We start from the raw sequence: 19,274 nt of genomic DNA on the forward strand, positions 1-19,274 counted from the left end.
ACCACTTACAAAGTAAGAAGTGGCTTTTATTAAATGAATGTCAAAGTTGTTACCTCCATATATTGGCCAACACAGAAGGACTGCATCGACTCTCTGGTGTCCTCAAACTGCAGAGCAGCTTCTAAAGCAACCACAGGGTCCTCTCCTGCAAACTGGGCTGTGGAGACATTTCGTTCCACAGCAAAAGGACATTAGAACAAATCATTGAGGATTGTTCTGTACTTTCTCAAGCAAATGAAGCAAAAAAGTTGAAAAGAATTCGGTGACATTTCATTTCAAAACTATTTCATAGTCTTACCCAAGATACTGTTTCCTGCCAGTGACTGGGACTGAGCCTGGAAGTCCTTGATGTCGTAGACCTTTCCGTCTATTACTGTCCAGAAGCCTCCGTCCTTGTTGTGATTCTCCAGGTCGGCCTTTCGGATGAGAGAAACCTCCTCATTGTTCTTGGAGTTTTGCCCTGTAAAGAATGACCCTGCCGACGCAGCAGAAAAGCTGGTTACGTAATAAACTACAAGGCAGTGAATAACATCTAATCTTCATTCTCAAATTGAGGCTCCTGATTCTAATAAATCAGGGAGATGTGAGAGTTACAGATGGTGTTATACCCATAATGCCTGGCCAGGCCAGGTCCTCGTTATCATCCCTCTCGTATCCTGGAGCCAGGTGGTTGAAGCGGTCCAAGTGCTCCAGGAGTCCAGCCAGGAGGGGGATGGAACCGGTCTCCTGCATCAGACCAGCATCGATGGTGAGGAGGAGGACGATGGACACCACCAACTCAGGCAGGAGGACGCCTATCAAAGAAGAAACAACAAGACATCCACAACTGTCTCACAAGCTCCTTAAAAGTATTCATGTAACTCATGCTGCACATGCGCACTTGAGGGACAAAATTTACCTGTTAGATCTCCTTCAATAACACGAGAGACTTCAGCAAAGTGGCGGCGACCAGTAGAGGCAATGCTTGTTGCCACAGGGAGGATGTCTCCAATGTGAGTACACAACAAGGCGATGTACTTCTTTAGCAGGGAGCCAACACCTAGGAGCTCAGGATCTGCAAAAGAACCAGAGAAATCAAACGCTGCCCGTCTAGAGATTATTTTCAAGCTGGATGAGTAAAGAAAAGGTTTGAGGAAGGGACTTACTGTATCCATTGACATTCTCTGTGCCATTGACACCCAGGTACAACTTGCTGACCAGCAACCTCTGGAAGCGCAGCAGCAGGTCCAGAGATGCAGAGCGCTCCTTGCTCACCTGCTCTGCCTCCAAATAGTTGGAGATGCGGCGAGCGACATCCTTCAGCCTTGCGATGGTCTGAGAGGCGATGTTCCTGCAGAAGTCAAACAAATAAATCTGCTAGTAGACAGCAAGGAGTTATGCTGCATTAGTGGCACAGGTGGAGCATGACTGAGGGTAAAGTGCAGGTACCTCAAAAGCTGCTGCACGAGCTGCACCAGAGGCAGGCTTTGTTTCCCTGCTGACTCGTAGATACCCGTGTTGATGAGGTCTTTGTCCAGCATGGTGCGACAGCGGTGCATGGTGGAGGCATTAGCTTCCTGCTCATCGATCTCCTTCTCTTTTTGAGCCTCCTTCTTGGCTTCAATATCCTGTCATTAAAAAAATACAATGTGTGACTGCCTTATCCCAAGAGAGGTTCTTTCAGTAATTCAGCAATAGAGGATTTAAACTAATAATAACTCATATTCTGCATCAGTTACAGGAATTAAATTGTGTTTAATATCACAGTAGTGTCTTAGAGTTATAATGAAATCTAGAAGATTGGATCTGTCAATTTAAACTGAGACTTTGGCATGAAGCAAGGTTCAATGATCTATTTATCATGTTACATATGTAGATTTTTTTTTTTCTCCAGCGTTTGTGGTAAAGACCAGTGGAAACAAAACACAAATCTACAAGTCCTAAATTATTGAATTTGAATGGAGCCACTAAAAAAAATAGTTGAATGACTCAGCAGGACTTGTTGAAAAGTAATGTTGAATCCCGACAAGTCTGTTCTCAGAGATTTTAAATTCAAGCCAAAGCTCAGTCCAAAGACAAATCTGTTACATAAACAGACAAAGTCTTACAGCTGAGGCTACATTTTGTGAGAAGGACTGCAGGAGTGATGACTCGTGCATTTAACACACTGACCTGTATCTCAGCAGTGATGGCTGCATTCAGTGCAGACTCCAACCCCCCGTCTGCCATTAAGCTGCTGACCAACAAGTCGATCATGAAGCGTCGTCCAGGACTCACACTCATCTCATTTCCAGATGCTGGAAAAATATAATTAAAAGCTCAGACTGTCTTAAATCACTTCTGTCAAAGTGAGCAGAGCTCAGGTGTTCTTTATTTTGTTGACTCAGATGTTGTGATTTGTACTCACCGGCATTAGGCAGCAGTGATGATAGTGCCCGCGCCCTCTCCTCCGCTGTGGGCAGCAGCACTGACCAGCCACTTTGGAGGACAGCTTGTGCAGCTGCTTGCACAGTATTGAGCACACCGGCGTTGCTAGCTAACACGACCACGGTTTGTTTCAGGTTGTTGAGCAGCACGCTGCCGAGCCCCAGTCCCAGCTCCTCTGGATCCACCTGGTTACTGATGGCTGCGTGGAGCTGAGGAATAATCAGGGAGCTTTAGGGCTGCAACTAACAATTAATTGTATTACTATTTATTATTCATTACTTGATCATTATAGGTTATGAAATGTTAGAAAAACCAAAGATATTGAATTTAACATCACAAAACATGAAGAACACCTACAAATATTTATATTAAGGAAGTGGGATTCAGAAGCTCCAGGAAGGATTTTGAGATGTTTTCTTACAATGAGTCTTTAAATCAGTCTAGTGTGACTGCGACAAACTGTTAGAACTGAAAGGACACAAACTAGACATGGGAGACACACTGGAAAAGCCTGAGAACATCTCTGATAAAACATCATCTGTTGCCTACCTGGAGCCTGAGCAGGTTGAGGGTAGCGACCACCATACACTCCTTCTCCTGTGGAGGAGGCCAGTCTGAGGTGCCGTCCATGTCCTCACTGACCTGCCGCAGGAGCAGGTCCAGCTGCTCAAAGGTGACGGGGCAAACATCCACCACGAAGGGCGCACGCTGTCCTACAGACCACTCTGAGCAGGAGGACCAGGCGAAGCTCTGCGGACAAATAAATACTACATGTGTTGAATCCGTCTTTTATCATTGTGAGCACATCAGATGAATGGTGAGAGTTCCATGTGTTACCTGCCCTGGCCCACAGGAGATCCCCACTATGTGTTTGGAGTTCAGCCCTGGGAGAGCCTTGGGCTGCTTCTTGTTGGAAAAGAGCGTATCGAAGTGTTGGAGCTTGTCGTTGCTGCCCCAGCTGTGCACCTCTCCGTCGTCCGTGAGGGCCAAGCAATGTGTAGATCCCACAGCAACGTCCACAACTTTCTTTCCTGATTGCAAACAGAACACACAGAGATAAGTCTTTCTATTTTAAAAGCCTCTGAAAACCATTGCGTACGTCGTCCACTCACCCTGCAGACTGTCGAGCAGCTTCGGGTAGCGGACATGCTCATCAGTGCCGTGACCCAGACGCTGGTTGTCTCCTTTCCCCCAGGTGTACACTTGACCATCTTTGGTGAGGGCTACTGAGAACTGGCTGCCGCAGCACACCTTCACTATGTCCAGGTCCTGCAGCTTCTCCACCAGCTTGGGCGTCTTGCAGCCATCACTGCCTCCTCGGCCCAGTTTACCATAATCTCCGTCCCCCCAGGACCACACCTGACCTGTGGGAGCAGACAGAGGAGGTGAATACTAACACTACAGTCTGCTTGAACTCGGGCTCGACTCTTATTCTTACCATTTTCTGTCACAGAGAGCGTCTGAGCATCGCCGCTTCCACACGCCACATCCATCACTTTCATTCCTTTCAGCGCCGTCACTAGCATGGGTGTAGTTTGGTCCTCGCTGGAGCCTGGAAGCACAGTCAGGAGACAATTTCATTTAAGTGATAAACAACACAAAGATGTTATTATTAAAGATGAGACACCAGGGGCGAGCGTGTGAAGCTCACCGTGGCCCAGTCGACCGTAGTTCCCTCGGCCCCACGTATAGAGCTCGCCATCGGCTGTGATCGCAGCGCTGTATGTGCTCCCGCAAGCAATGTGTACCACGTGCTTTCCTGTCTGTTTCCCATTGAAGGCGGCGATCATGGTGGGCTCTTCTAGATATCTGAAAAATAAAGTGGAGCAGACTGAAATGCTTCTCAGACAGAATCAAGGATTTAGGGCAACAAGATCATTTCAGGAAACGTCCTGATTGTGTTCAATAGTCGCAATTTGTGTTTAAAGTATGTTTACGATTTTATTAACAAACGGATATTGAAAGTTAGGATTGAATCCTTTCATTCTGACTTTGAAGGCAGTCAGTGGCATCTTCAGTGGCTGCCTTTGGTCAACAAGCATAAAACATTTAAAGAAATGCCCCAGATTTGGGAAATAATGTATTGTACATGTTCTCCATCTGTTTGATCAATAATTCAACTTAGTGCCCCAAATATCCAAACTCCACAACTTCAGTGTTAAATCTGTGATGCTCCTTCCACCAGGGCAGTATCACACAGTCCACACAGCCTCGTGTTTTATATGATGGGACCAGGTGGAAATACAAAAGTAAGTAAAGCCTGAAGACAAATGATTATCATTGTGGATTTTCTCTAGCTACTTACGTGGTGTCTCCGTGGCCGAGGCGTCCACCATCACCACAGCCCCAGGAGAAGACCTCCCCATTGGACGACAGCGCCAAGTTGTGCTGCCCATCAGGATGAGCCGCGAGCTTCACAATCTTCCTGGAGGTCAGACCATGGATCAGCATCGGAGCCTGCAACAAAATAATTCAGTGACTCATTCCGCAGGAGGCACAAAGATGAAAGGATCAGCTGCTGGCTGATGTTTTAGAGGGAGGTATATCAATAAACAGAGTATATCAGAGTATAACAGGTATATCAATAAACAGAGAAGACCCGAGCTGCAGGACTGACCAGGGTTGTGCTCTTGTAGTTCTGGGTGTAAACAGCACCACTGCTGGACAGGATGAGAAAGCCTTTTTCGGAACAGACGATTTGTGTGACCCCGAGGCTCGACAGGGCTTTGCACTCGATTGGTCCGCTAACGTTGGCATAAAGTTTCCAACCCAACAGGCCCCAGGCGATCACTTCCTGCAACGTCCCCTGGAACAAAATGAGACAGACAGTTTAATTTGGACTGTTTACCTTTCTGGCAGCAGGTTGACAAAACTACATAAAATAGACATAAGAAAACAAAAGCCATGTCAGCTTTCAAATCTGAAGGTGGTAATGTTTGTATGAATTCATCTCATTATTATTTGATATGAAGAAATATGATGCTGAAGAATTAAAAGTGTGGTGATGATGCTTGTCCGTGCTTGTCATACATCATACTTTATTGTACCAATTACAAGGCAAGGCAAAAACGGAAAGGCCTGAACCCTGTGAAACACTCAGCAGCTTTTGATTGGAAACGAGGGCTTTAAATTTGAAAAAGTTACAGGAATTCGCGGGACTCAGTCGACCAATAGGATAACTTAATCAGTAACTTACATACTCTGTGTGAGAAATTTGCATTGGAATACAGCCAAAAAGGAAGCATAGTAGCACATTAAAGTAAGGCTTCAGGGAAGGTATCGCCTCACTGATCTAAAATCAAGCATAAACAATCCGTTCATCATTGACAGCTAATAAAAGGAGTTGTTACCTTGTGTGATGTGGGGGAGTTGCAGTGTGGAGGGCTGCAGGGAGAAGCCAAGCGGTCCAGGTGAGCCATGATCACCACTGCTGTTTGCCGAAGGTCAATGGCCAGTTCGTTATCCTGAGGCAAGGTCAGGTAGCGCAGGAAACTCTCGTTGGGACTCAGAGGGGCTGCGAGGATCTGGAAATCACAGCAATCAACCACAAAGAACTTGTAAGCTTGATTCTTGAGCAACTTCAATCTCTCATTGTCTTATCTTCAAATGATTTTGTTCCATTTATTTTTTTAACTTGGTGTTCACCTCAGCTTCCTCTTCAGGAACGGGCTCCTCCTTGCTGCTGTAGATGTTCTGAAAGCGCTGCAGGAGGGGCAGCAGAGGAGCGCTGGTTCCCTGCGTGGAGCGCTCGTTGTCCATCTCTCTGGTGCCGCTTTCCCACAGACGTAACAGTAGCAGGACGGCAGACAGCAGCTGACTGGAAGGACACAATGAAGAAAACACACAGTGAGAAGTGAGGAGGCCGTTTGTTTCAACTGAAGCAGGTATGAAGGATGTCTGGTTACCTGAGCGTGCCCCTCTGGACAGCCAGCTCCAGCAGGATGGCCAGCGCCAGGTGCTGGTCCTGAAGAGGAATGTTACCCTTGGTGCTGGCACTTCCATGTACATCACTGGTTCCAAAGGAGACAACATGAGCTACACAGGATTATCCAGCGTGCAGTATACAGCAGGGCTGCAAATAGTGATTATTTTCATTTCTGATTAATCTGCCCATTATTTTCTTGGTTTATTAAACTTCAGAAAACAGAAAAAAGTCCAAGATGACATCCACAAATTTCTTGACACTAGAATAATGTTTGACATTTTTCTTTTAAAACAGTGACAGATTATATTTTGGTCAACTCATCATTGTATCGTTCATGTACAGTAATATTATTCAGCAGCTGATCAGTTAGTAACAAACCTGAGGAACTTTGTGGCTCTCTCCACAACCTCCAGCCACACTGATGACACAGTTCCCTCATCAAACAGTGTAGCCTCAGGCAGGGCCCGCAAGGCATCCAGAGACTCCTGGAGCAGCTCACTGCAAAGGTCTGCATCATCTCCTGCACCAGAGAACAAACCTCTTCTGTTTTATAATCAGACTGCAGCGATTACATCACACAGAAGTTACCAAAAACTATGACATTTATAGTTCAACAAGTCAAGCATTCAGAAATACAGAGGATTTATATTATTGTTATAATGTCATTATTATGAATAGACCCCATGTTTTTCTTTTAAATCTGACATTAAAATTTAAGTAATAATATAATTATTAATATTAAAATATAAATGTATATCATTGTTACACAGAATAACTGTGCTCGCAGAAATACCAGCAAATATTGTGCTAGTATTATAGGGCCACACCGCTTACACACATATCTACTCTATAACAGACTCTCTTATTCATCACCATTAGTATTCAGTAAATGGAGAAGGAGAACTATTTTTACATCACTTGTTGAATCTGTTATAATTGATAAATAAGAGCCGTTGTTTGAAGCTCTCATGCACTTCCATATAACTGCCTTCAATTCCACGTGTAATGGCAACCAGTCAGAATCCGAATGCTCCTCGTCTTAACCTTCACAGGACCTTCATTATGGTGAAAGAACACAGTTACACTTGTTGTTTATACCTTATATTACAGCTACAATGAGGATGAGAGGCTTAACTCTCTCGCTCTCTCTGTGTGTGTGTGTGTGTGTGTGTGTGTGTGTGTGTGTGTGTGTGTGTGTGTGTGTGTGTGTGTGTGTGTGTGTGTGTGTTGCTCACTACAGAGGAGAGGCTGGAGCTTTGTTCCCTGTCCCACCCAGCCCCGGTGGACAGGCAGCTCTCAACCTCACGCATAACAAAAACAGCATCTCTACTTGAAGGATGTACATGAGGAACACAGCCACTGGCAGATTTATTATTTACTATTATAATCAGATTCTGTGATTTAATTCCATTGAGATCAGGGTTCAATATCAAGCTCAACTTTATGTTCTTTTTAAGGTCATAGTGTGTGGTTGTGTTTTACTGGACTGCATGATATTAAAATATATTTGTATAAACCATGCACACATACATGAGGGGACTAAAGTTAGACATAAGTACAGTGCAGTCCAACAGAACAACACAATAAACTACAGCCTAAAATGATAATTAAATATATTCTACTTCTCTGTGGCACAGATATTGATCCTTAATTATTCTTAATTTATCTGCCTGTAATCGGGACTTCTGTATTTCAGTGCTGCAATCAATTTAGAGCTACATAGAGCTACCTCCATTTTCGCCCCCTTGGTCCTATCCTATGATCTCTCAGTCCTTCCTGTAGCAGCAACCACAAACTAAAGCTAAAAACATAGCATTGCGAAATATGCTGGGTTGTTTACCATGACCGGCCTCTAACGTGGTGCAACACATTCATCAACAGCTGTTGAGCAAAGCTCAGTGACCATGACAGCAGCTATCATCGCCTCTACTGGAGGACACAACGTCTTCAGTCTGTCTGCATGCTGGGAGGTTCTTACCTGACCTCCACGCACGACGCAGGAAAGCAAAGGCAAAAGAGAGCGCTGCCCTGGAGCCGACTCTGGCCAGACCTTCAACACCCTTACTGGCCGGACGAGGGCTGAAATAACACAGACACACAGGGATCAACTCTTCAGATTAAATTATAATATCTGCGGTTATTTTCTATACTGAATATTGTGTTGTACAGTACTGGAAACCTTGTTTACATTAACGTCTGCCCAGCCACTCTGAAGGGAGGACCAATCAGGGAACAGTCAAGCCATTTTTTTCTAAATGCAGTTGCAGCAGTGGTAAAGTTTCAGCGCTCATGTTCCAGTAATTAGTTAGTAGTAGTAGTAGTAGTAGATCCAGTAATCTTGACATTAACCCAAGAGCCAAGCGCATTAGGATTCAATAACTGGAAACAATTCCCTATTGAGTATACCAAGCGTGACTATTTTGGTCTGGATATGGACCAGGCTACATGTGAGGCAGAGTTTCTATTAAAAAAAAATAAAAAAAAAAAATAAAAAATGCTATCTTGTGCTTCTGCTGACATTTAATAATGCAACTAAACAAAGATCGGACTCATAAAAACAACAGTAAAATCTTACCACGAACACAAAGAACTAAAAGGAAGTCCGTAAACTGATGCGTACGTAAGCAGAAAAACGTTGTGGATTTTTAAAATGCACCCTAACTAAATAAATATACAGTACACTGTATGTGAATGTATGCAACTGAGGTAAAGAGTACATCTACAGCACAAGTACAGTATGTCCTAGTACATACACATACTGTGTGTGGCTAAGAGGCTCACAAAAGGAAAACACCGTGTGCACTCATACGCAAAGCTGCAGAGTTCAAGTGGTAGTCTGCGTGCTGCACATACCACAATGAAAACTGTACAGTCCTGTGTAAATGTCTGAATGAGAGCATGTACATTCATAACATTACAATATACTTTAATTCTACTTCCAGCTACCGTTGACCACTCTGCCACAGACTGGCTGTTGTCTTTCACAGCTCACTCAGGGAGAGAGGAGAGTGTACAGCCTCCGCAGGTCACAAGTCAGCACAGACGCATTCACATTCAAAATGAACTGGAACATCCAGTTCATTTGCTTATTTACAGATTATGAGGAAATGCACCGAGAGGAGAGCCACAAAGGAATGAGGAGAACATGCACTCCACAAAGAGAGGCTCCAGCTGGTTTGAATTCTTGATCATATTGATCGACCTGTGGCTTAATTATTACCTTTTATTGTCAGCAGCAGGCAGTGGAGGGCTGGGGGGCGTCTTCCAGCGGACCTTGTCCTTCTCCTCCATCATGCTGTGGCTGAGGGAGATGAGGTAGCGCTCCAGGATGACCAGGCGCTGGCGCAGACGTTGGCCGGAAAGGGTGCTTTTGGCCATCTGAGCCGAGAGCTTCTGCTGGTCGTCGACCAGGACCAGGAGACAGTCCTTCAGCTCCGTCTCATCTGTGCACACAAGGAAGGGGGGAGGAAAACAATGCAAATTAAAAATCAGCCCCAACCAAATGCAACCCGAGTTAGCCTCACAGAATAAACTTGACTACAAAAAAAAATGTGCGTACAGTAAGGACAAAATTACATGTTTGTTTTTAATGACTAGATGCCCAAATCTGTTATTCTGCTGTCATAATTGCAGAAGCTGTAAACAATGCTGCAAAAGCTACCATAAAGCAATTGTGATTTTTATGGTGTTAATTCAACAGTGAATAAAATTAGTATTAATTTCCATTCAGTTTCTTCTGCAAAATAAAAACAATTTCTTGAATCAAGCTTTATCGCAAAACATATGTTGAGATGTGCTTGCACAGTCTGTACATATTATTGTACCCGTTCAGCAGGTGTCTCACACTCAGGCATTCAGCATGGGAAAACGAAAAAAAAAACAAAAAAAACATGCTACTTAAAGTGACCCAAAATAAAACCATGTCCTCTCTGTTGACATTAAATATTTCTTACAACCCATAAAAATCTGCACAAACATACAATTTATAGTGACACAAAACAGAAGTTACAGGACAAACAAAAACAATCAAACCATTTTTGGCATTCATAAAACATACTGCTGCAATTTAATAATTTAAGCTGCTTTCTGCAATTAAAATTTCACAATGTACCTCTGAAGTTTACACGATGCACTGAGGATTTTCACAGTATAACATGTATGGAGGGCTCAGTGTGAAAAAAAAACACATTTATCCTAAGTTAATCTTTTCACTGACAGTGCAGTGTTTCAAGAAAAGGTCCTGTGACACTGAAGCTTTTTACTTGCAGGCTTAAATGTTTCAGAGTGAAAAAAAAAAAAAAAAAATCACCACATTTAAAACTCTTCCTCACTGACTTTCTTAACAAACGGCCCTTTGTTTTGAACTTTTTGAAAAGAAAACGCTTTACTGTGTCTATACAGCAGCGCTGCAGGGAAGACAAGACGGGCCAAAATAGCAGGTCTGAAATCCACTTAAGCTTTATGTAAGCCAGAGTGGCCTGAGGTTGTATGACCCACACTCCAGTCAGCTGTGCTCCGCTGTCAGAGCAGATATGGATCCCGGTCAGACTCTCACTGATAATTTTACATTTCTAAAAAGTATCTTGTGCTGAGGACATATCAAAGTCATACGGGTTGATCAAAACTTGGACACAATAAAGAGAGGAAACGAACATTCACTGCTGCGAATCAGAGCAAAGCCGACATATGTCACCATCCTGATTTCTAAACAAAAGCTCAGGTCTGAGTTGTAGCTGAGACCTTCAGGTTCCAGATATCTGACCACACGAAGGAAAAGCAGGAAGTATTCAGTTTGAACTTTAAGACTCAATGACAGAGCATCGGTCCATGTAGCGATCCAGTTACACTCACTATACAATCAGACCAGTGTGATTTCCTGGCTCACTCAATAAAAAAAAAAAAAAGAGAAAGAAAGAGAGAGAAGCAGCCAATTAGAAAAACCTGCACTCACTGGACATGTAGACCGGGCCCCCATCCCCCCCCCCACCCAGCGCTTATCTCCTACCACCATGACACCCTCCCACCCAGACCCGGCAGTAAACACAACTTGGGTGACGCTGCCCCACTCTGAACAACATTGTAATGCCTACCAAGATTACACCCTGCAGGAGTAAAAATAACCACTCAGACCAGCGAGTTGTCATTTCAGTTTCCTCACCACACGTGGCAGCAAAACACGCACACATGAGCAGGCCCTGACAGACGTGGAAATGATAAAGAGAGAGCTTGGCCACGTGTCACACTGGTCAGTAGAATTGTATCTAGTCGACATTTAGGTCTTGTGAAACCATCTGGTGTCAGCAAGGTATTAATTACCCTACTTGGAAACAGAAAGGCATAAAATAACAAGAGCCACAGCATGAGAGGAGGGCAAGCATCGGAAGTAGGCTGCAAACGGGATGTACAGCAGCCCACCAAATATTAACTGTGTTCGGGTAGCGCTCTCACCTGGTTGCCGCCCCCAGTCCCAGGTCTCGATGATGGAGTGATGCACCGATGTTAACGTCTCCTCCTCCTCTTTCTTCTCTTTGTCGTTGGGCTCATCCTTCTTCTGAGCTCCAAAACAATCAGTGCAGTCTTCTAAAAGAGCCAAAAGAAATGATGACTTTTAGCTTCATTCACAGCAGCAAGGTTAAAACATCATCCCAGTCCCCTGTATCAAGTGTCATCCTCCGACAGTGTGTAAAAATGTTGCATGTTATCAGAGCCAAGGGGCAGTTGTGTGCAAATGGGTCACAAACATAGGGTGTTAAATAAATCCTTAGTGTCACAGAGCCTTACCTGGGTGAGCTGATTCCTCTCCATTGAATGTTATCTCCTCATCTTTTACCATTTCATTCCACATCTCACTCAGACCCTCCGGAGAGAATGCCCGCTGCCAGAGGACAGAAACAGAAAATCAGCACCAAGTACATCTTTATACAATCATCTTATTCACATCTTTATGTTTGTTCTGCAGAATCTTCAGCAGGAGTATGAGACAGACTAGTTAGTATCACATTATCAGGGAACTACAACATAATACAACTGAAATACATCCAGTGTGATCAGTTATTATTCCCATAAATAACCCACTCAATGTGTGATATTTGCCTGTATTTCATCCCTCTCTAAATGTTCAAAGATTCGGAGCATAAACTAATTCTGTCATCTCTCTGACATGTGGATGAGAATCTCTTGTGCCGTCTTCAAAACTCAAAAGTACCAGAATAGCTACTTTATCTCAGAGTGTCAAGTGATTCAAGAAGACATCTGCTAAAAAAAAAAAAAAAATAATAATAATATCTGTGTGTCATCTGCTTAGTAATACAACATTCATGCATGGCTTTGCTCTACTTAGAAACGCTCACGAGCTGAAAGCCTACTCTTCCTTTCAAGGATCTGATGTCTGACAAAAACATGTCTGTTCCAATACGACACAGATCAGGCACATAACACTGGACTGCACCGCGCCTCCTTCAACACCGTAGACAGCTCTAACGATGGGAAAACATGACACCCTGGCTCAAATTAAGTCCTCATTTGATGTTGCAAACTGATTTTCGAATCCAGGGTGAGTCCAGACAGGCTGCAATTTGAGGAGGCGAGAGCAGACAGCTCAGTGCACAGCCTCGTTTCTGACTACGAGAGTCTCCCGGTCTTCTCTAGAATCAGCATACACTGAAAAAATCCCTCATAATTACTAACCCCATGAGTTGGTTTTCACAACACAGACCTTTTTAAGAATACCTTTTCTGTTAAGTTGCTGTATCATTAAAGGCTGAACCTCTGTTCACATCACAGGATAAACAATCTGTGCATGAGGATTGATGCAGCCTGCAGGCCAATGGCTGGATATGTTTCATGTAATCAGTTGTGTCAGCCCCAAAACTCTGAAATCTAACATGTTGGTGTAGTAGACAGCAGATGTAGCTCATGTAATGTGGAGTCAGTGTCTGATATCATAGCAAAAATATTTTGGTAAATAAATTGATACGATTGACAAAATCGGCTGTCAGTGAGGCATCAAAGTTTATAGGTTTTGCAGTACATCTCCAACATATTGCAAAACCAACTGACAACAATTTAGGAATGAAGCAGTTGAAAGAAACGAAGCAATACAGTCATATTTAGGTAGCAATGAACCGCAGGGAGCACCACAGTAGCTGCAGAAGAATTTATTCAATAATCCAAGGGGGTAACAATTTCTCAGCTCATATAAGAATACGTAGAAGCAAAAAGCAAATGTTTTTCAAACGCTTCCTCCCTTTAAGTACGTACCTGCAAATCTATCTTCAGCCATTTGTCATGAAATCTCAGCTGAGCATGGAGGGTAAAAGATGGAGAAGGCATCTTCCCCACTCCTCTCCTGGCTGCAAACGCAGCCAACCTGCAGGAGAAAGATATGAAACGCTGTTATAATTTGAGACACATTTACAAAGTCACAGCTAATAAAAGACATAATTAAGAAAGTATGAAGGAAAGTTGAGCTTTTTGAGTTTTCACATTAGCATGCTCATTCCCAGGCTTGTTTCCAGTTTGCCTTAAAAGTGAATAAAAAAAAATGCAATTTATCACCTGTCTGTGTGCATGATGCTGATTAAAAAAAAAACTTACATGGTGAATACAGTCAGATAGAATCAGTATATAATACTGTCACACAAATGTAAACAAAAACAAAAAACCCACGGATTTCCCTAAGCCAGGACTGACCCGGTTCAATACACCGTGACAGATATTGTACATTAAAAATAACAACCAGGTTAGTTTTAACACTGTTTTCGTGGCATTTTCCACAAGAACGTTTGATAAATTACCTCCACACATAAAACAACTACACACAGTGCTTTACCCGGCCCGCAGCGATGGGTTACACCTGGAGGTTAAAACGTGTTGTGCCACCTTACGTTGTCTCCACGGACGTAAACAACGCGGTGACTTCAGGCCAGAGATGTGTGAGCACAACGTTACACGAAACGTTGGGAGGATATCGCAGCACTACGTGCTACAAAGGCACATTCGCTGTTAACCTTGATGCCGTGGTTCGAGCCTGGTCACCGTATTTATTTTTATTTTTTTAATTTTTTTATAGCAGATATTAATCTCCAGTGGTTAATAACACACGCTGACGCAGCATTATCGAGCTCGTCGTGAAACACCTCACGCCGGGTTAACGGTCACGTTAGCTTTGGAGACGGAGGCTAACTCCTTGTTAGCCAGAAGCTAAACTAGCTTCCATCATCCAGGGCAGTCGTGAACGAGGCTCTCCGGGACGTGACACGGAGCCGCGGGAGAAGCGACGGTCCGGGGGAGTCCCGCACCGCGAACGTGTACACGTGTCAACTTTGAACGCGGAGTTTTAAAGAGAATTACCTGCGGCGTCTTCTCGAGCTATTCTCGTCCCCTCAGCTGCTTTGCTGCATTGACAAGACGGGTCATAATGTACTTGATTGACAGCTCGCGGACCGGGGCACGAGGCACGGAAACAAATTACGTAGTTTTAACTGCGAGTTTCGATGCGGTAGATCTGTATCACCGCAGCCCGCCGCTGGGGCGGGGCTTCTACTGCGGGTCCGACCGTTGGCCAACGGCCGCACGTTCTACTCCGCCCGCTTGTACTGACCGGTTTATACAATATAAGCGCTCCTTTCAGATTCGAGGCGGGACATAGGAGGGGCGGGGTTGCCCCCGTGAATGAAGGCTTTGACCGTCCGCTGGGCGGCGCTGTGTCCCAGGAAAACGTGGAGGAAATAGTCACAATCACAGACAATACCCACAATAATGGCCATTGATTCAGCACTGCGTGGTGCTTCGTCTGAAAATGCCGGAATAGCAATAGCTGTAATATCAAGTTTCATCAACGGTTCGACATTTGTGCTTCAGAAAAAGGGAATATTACGTTCCCGCGCCAGAGGTAGGCTGAAACAGCAGCTTTAAAGCCGTTTCTTGAAGGATAGCCACTTGGTTGTTCATCATGTGGCTGTTCTTAACGCCATTTAAAACGCTCTTATTAAGTTGAATGAAGCCTCGCAGGGCCCATAGACTGTATATGAAAGGTTGGGCCGCAGAAACTAAACTCTTGGCTGTATTTCCTCCAGGAGGGTCGTACCTCACAGATGTGGTGTGGTGGAGTGGCACACTGTGCAGTAAGTATAGCGACACCTACCGGTTGTGGATGTTTGGTTCATGGAGAAAGCTCATGCAGAATTTGTATCCCTAAACGAAGTGTAGTTTTGGTGCCTGTGTTCATATTCAAGGCCAATGTTCTCACGCACCTTGTCTGTCTTTAGTGATTATTGGCCAAATTGGGAATTTCCTGGCGTACAACGTGGCCCCTGCTGTGATAGTTACACCACTGGGAGCCCTTGGAGTGTTGTTTGGGTGAGTTTGCATCACAAATGCATTGTTACCCTTTTTCTTAAGCATTTATCTCGTGATATAGTTTGTCCAAATTAAATTAAAAAAAAAAAATCATCATATAGTGCAGAAAACAAAACAGAGTTAAAACACAGACTCTGGTTTAAAATAGAAAGATCCTATTTTACAGTGATCTGTTTTTCTGTTGTACCTTCAGGAGGAATAGTTAACGACAGAGCGGTTTATCCTTATCTCACACACCCATGCTGATCAGGCAGGTTTTTTGCCTGAGGCTCTGTACGTTGTTGTTAATTATTGATCTTTTTGCTCTAGTTTTGAATTCAAAAATGCTTTTTTTTTTATATACAAGTTTCAATCCTCTTAAAGCATTTTGGCATCATAAAATAAAGTGATCACGAGGTGATTTAACCTCACTTTGTTGCTGCATCATTTAAAATCAAAGCCCCAAAGTGCTGAGACAAGAAATAGAAATAGTGTAAATACATTCAGCACACTATATGTTGTAACTAGATGCTGTTTTTGTGTGCTGCAGGGCTCTGCTGGCTTCTCGGGTCTTGGAGGAGCATTTAAATATCCTGGGGAAGCTCGGCTGTGTGTTATGTTGCTGTGGTTCTGTCATGCTTCTCATTCATGCCCCTAAAGCAGAAGCCACAACAAGACTGGAGCTCGAGGAGAGGCTACTGGACCCAGGTGAAGAAGTGAAGTTTGTAATTTTCAAACACGACAGTAAAAAGTAACAATCGGTCAATGTCCTGTTCAATTACTCTACGGATTCAAAGTCAACACCTTATTCTGGGCTATTATTTCTCCTCCAAAATATGCAAAATAATGTCATTGTATTCAAATGTATTACTAATAGTTGACTCTCATCCTGCAGTGTTTGTAATGTATGCCCTCTTGGTGCTCCTGCTGCTGATCACTCTAATTGTGTGGATTGCTCCGGCTCACGGCTCATCAAACATCATGGTGTACGTCGCCATATGTTCCCTCTTGGGAAACTTCACGGTTCCGAGCAGCAAAGGGCTCGGCCTGGTCGCCCCGGACGTGTTTGGCGAGGGGGCGTCGAGCAGCAGAGCCCTGGCTCTCTTCTTGGGTCTGCTGGGCACGCTGGCTGTCAGCATCCTGACTCAGTTCGTCTTCATCAACAAGGCCCTGGAGTGTTTCAGCTCCAACATGTTCGAAGCCATATACTACGTGGCGTTCACGTCAAACGTGATTCTCGCCTCTGCTCTGCTCTTCAAGGAGTGGACCGCACTGACGTTGACTGACAGCTTCGCCATGCTCTGCAGTTTAATAACAGTGTGTGTCGGGGTCGTTTTGCTCCGCATTTCCCAGGAGGCTTTGATCACATGGACGAAGAAGGAGGCGCGAGAAAAGATGGACTGATTGTGTTGCCCACACAGACTCTGGACTTGATTTGTTCTACCTCCTATTTTAATGACCAAAGCTGCCGTATATTCATAACTAATTCCACTAAACTTGAATATCCGTGCAGTAACAAATATCAGAAAATATAAACACATAATACAGTTTTTCTTGTTTGTTTTTACATGATCATTCCTGCTTTGATTCCATTATTACTCCTGAATACAACTCTCTCCATCATGGAGCCTGTTTTTTAACTTCGGCTGAGCTCTTAACAGCAAACTCAAACATGCCCTAAAGACAGTTCATTTGTCAACATGATGTATTTACCCATTTCAAATAGTTGCAAAGTAAACACTATAAACTAGTAGTGCAAAACTAACAGTCCACTCTTCTATGATATACAAATGTGCAACTGTAACGACTGCACACAGCTGGATATATTTCCAAAACTATCAGAGTGATGTCATAATCTGCTTGTGCCTGTAGCTGAGGCCTTACATCTCAGCTGTAGGACAGGCTCCAGTTCTCCCCCATGAAACCACTGTCCCAGAGTGCTTCATAATGACTGCTTGCTGTATTAGGTTTGTGCGAGTCCATGCGTATCCCTGAGGATTACTGGTACTGAACGTGGATTGTGAACGTGGAGCTTTTGTATTTCGGGAATGGCCTATGTTTTGTAACTTTTGAACTTTACTGCCAACTACTGGATTTGAGCATTTAGTAGGCCAATCTCCCTGTGGTAATGAAAGTGAAAATAACTTGTGGATCTTCTCATGATTTGGATATTCAGATCCACAATTTATTGGGTTCTTCTTCAGCTGGGATTTCACCCTTCCAGCACTTTTCATGCAGTTTTTCCCGTAATGCTGCTGACAAACAAACAAACCACCGCGAAAACACAACCTCCTCGGTGGTGATAATAACTCTTACTATCCTAAAGAGCGCTGCCCACAGGGCTTTAATAGGCGCCTCAAATGTTCTCCCTTTCTTCCAGTGCCAGACTGACTCAGTGTAGAAGCACCAACACTTTGACTTATTCAGTGTGCCTGTCAATTATTCAGGGTAATTTCAGAAGCAGTCGCTTCAGCGCAGGAGTTGTATTGAAGGTGCAAAAGTGTATCAGCTGTGACTGAGTATTTTGTCTAATGGAGGAATTTGTAAAGCTGATACCCAAATATACTCCTTTTGTTCTGGGACCATAACTCGTTATTTTATCAGACTAAATGTGGATACAGGTTCTAACTGTGTCGTTAAAATTATTGGTGTAACAGATTGTTTTCATGATTATGTCACAGGAATGAACTGTGATTACTAGCTCTGTGAGACCTGATTAAATGAATAAAGTGGTTTAAAAAGTAAATAAACCAGTAACATGTTGCTATCACTTGTGAAATACTCTGGCTTCCCCTTTTCTTACACAATTACTGTTTAGAAGTCTTGAATAGATGGGTGGGTTTTACCATCTTCCTCTTAATCTCCAAAATTATACTCAAGATTTTGACATTGAATTATAAAATACTGTTTTCTCTAGTGGTGGAAGAAGTATTCAGATCCTCAACTTGAGTAAAAGTATCAATAAAACAATGTGAAAATATTGCATTAAAAATATAATCCCTGTACAAAAAAATTCTACTAAGGTAAAACTTCAAAAGTATTAGCAGCAAAATGTAGTTCAAGTATTAAAATAAAAGTTGTAGTTTGGTCACTCTGCCTGATTTATCGTTATATTTGATGATTTGTTCTGAAGCGTCAGTGTGTAAGCAGCGTGTTACTGTTGTAGTTTCTGTAGGTGGAGCTGGTTTAAACTGCTTTAGATCCAGTTTTACATACAGATCAATTTTTGGGGGTCGTTAGATAATAACAGATGACAGAAGAAAAAAAAACACATTTCTGTTCCACAAATCTGTTTTCAATTTCTGGACTTTTTCTCTCATCTTATATTGGATCATTTAAACATTTAGACTACTGAAATCCAACCATGTGAGAAGTTTAGAGGGAAGAATCTCTATTTGTTGGAGCTGTTAACAACTTATTTACATCTGAAACAAGTTGGAAACTATACTGGTTTAATCATTAACAAAATCTTCTGTTTTAAAAGCTTGTTATAACATCCAGTGAGTCAAATATTAATTTAAAAACGTTATTATTAATGTAATTATTAATTATTTTAACATTCTAAAACTGGCGAATGAATGTAGTGGAGAAGGAAGTACAGTAT

The 19,274-nt window shown here is 43.2% G+C and overlaps 2 protein-coding genes across 6 annotated transcripts in view; one reads left to right on the top strand and one right to left on the bottom strand.

Moving 5' to 3' along the window:
* The window catches only part of herc2 (HECT and RLD domain containing E3 ubiquitin protein ligase 2), a 46,565-nt gene extending 31,815 nt beyond the window's left edge, over positions 1 to 14,750 (bottom strand). For 4 of the 5 annotated variants that reach the window (XM_069704080.1, XM_069704079.1, XM_069704077.1 and 1 more), the window contains exons 1-25: positions 14,684 to 14,750; positions 13,592 to 13,700; positions 12,113 to 12,206; positions 11,780 to 11,911; positions 9,552 to 9,774; positions 8,310 to 8,410; positions 6,710 to 6,851; positions 6,312 to 6,416; positions 6,052 to 6,223; positions 5,757 to 5,930; positions 5,024 to 5,212; positions 4,712 to 4,863; positions 4,058 to 4,215; positions 3,845 to 3,958; positions 3,519 to 3,770; positions 3,244 to 3,437; positions 2,956 to 3,156; positions 2,387 to 2,615; positions 2,152 to 2,276; positions 1,429 to 1,607; positions 1,146 to 1,330; positions 899 to 1,054; positions 609 to 794; positions 299 to 475; positions 54 to 157 (exon numbers count right to left, since the gene is read on the bottom strand). In XM_069704080.1, the coding sequence (XP_069560181.1) occupies positions 54 to 157; positions 299 to 475; positions 609 to 794; positions 899 to 1,054; positions 1,146 to 1,330; positions 1,429 to 1,607; positions 2,152 to 2,276; positions 2,387 to 2,615; positions 2,956 to 3,156; positions 3,244 to 3,437; positions 3,519 to 3,770; positions 3,845 to 3,958; positions 4,058 to 4,215; positions 4,712 to 4,863; positions 5,024 to 5,212; positions 5,757 to 5,930; positions 6,052 to 6,223; positions 6,312 to 6,416; positions 6,710 to 6,851; positions 8,310 to 8,410; positions 9,552 to 9,774; positions 11,780 to 11,911; positions 12,113 to 12,206; positions 13,592 to 13,663 (3,816 nt within the window). In that variant the 5' untranslated portion in view covers positions 13,664 to 13,700; positions 14,684 to 14,750. The remainder of the gene's footprint in view (positions 1 to 53; positions 158 to 298; positions 476 to 608; positions 795 to 898; positions 1,055 to 1,145; positions 1,331 to 1,428; positions 1,608 to 2,151; positions 2,277 to 2,386; positions 2,616 to 2,955; positions 3,157 to 3,243; positions 3,438 to 3,518; positions 3,771 to 3,844; positions 3,959 to 4,057; positions 4,216 to 4,711; positions 4,864 to 5,023; positions 5,213 to 5,756; positions 5,931 to 6,051; positions 6,224 to 6,311; positions 6,417 to 6,709; positions 6,852 to 8,309; positions 8,411 to 9,551; positions 9,775 to 11,779; positions 11,912 to 12,112; positions 12,207 to 13,591; positions 13,701 to 14,683) is intronic. The other variant, XM_069704078.1, reaches the window with a different exon arrangement.
* Positions 14,751 to 14,958: 208 nt separating this feature from the next.
* On the top strand, positions 14,959 to 18,761 carry nipa1 (NIPA magnesium transporter 1). Its single transcript, XM_069704103.1, has 5 exons — positions 14,959 to 15,224; positions 15,409 to 15,456; positions 15,601 to 15,691; positions 16,221 to 16,378; positions 16,566 to 18,761. The coding sequence occupies exons 1-5, from the start codon at positions 15,092 to 15,094 to the stop codon at positions 17,072 to 17,074; spliced, it is 939 nt and encodes a 312-aa protein (XP_069560204.1). The 5' UTR covers positions 14,959 to 15,091; the 3' UTR covers positions 17,075 to 18,761.
* The last annotated feature ends 513 nt before the right edge of the window (positions 18,762 to 19,274 follow it).

Source organism: Brachyistius frenatus, unplaced genomic scaffold (assembly GCF_029030835.1).
Source record: "Brachyistius frenatus isolate BFR_SWC_R1_liver_20210118 unplaced genomic scaffold, ASM2903083v1 Contig_49, whole genome shotgun sequence".
NCBI classification, from domain to species: Eukaryota; Metazoa; Chordata; class Actinopteri; family Embiotocidae; genus Brachyistius; species Brachyistius frenatus.

Bases quoted from the DNA above. Each gene is read 5' to 3' on its own strand.
- nipa1 (XM_069704103.1), top strand. From the start codon at position 15,092: ATGGCCATTGATTCAGCACTGCGTGGTGCTTCGTCTGAAAATGCCGGA. The intron at 15,225-15,408 runs GTAGGCTGAAAC...TATTTCCTCCAG, and splicing joins ATTACGTTCCCGCGCCAGAG to GAGGGTCGTACCTCACAGAT. The intron at 15,457-15,600 runs GTAAGTATAGCG...GTCTGTCTTTAG, and splicing joins GTGGAGTGGCACACTGTGCA to TGATTATTGGCCAAATTGGG.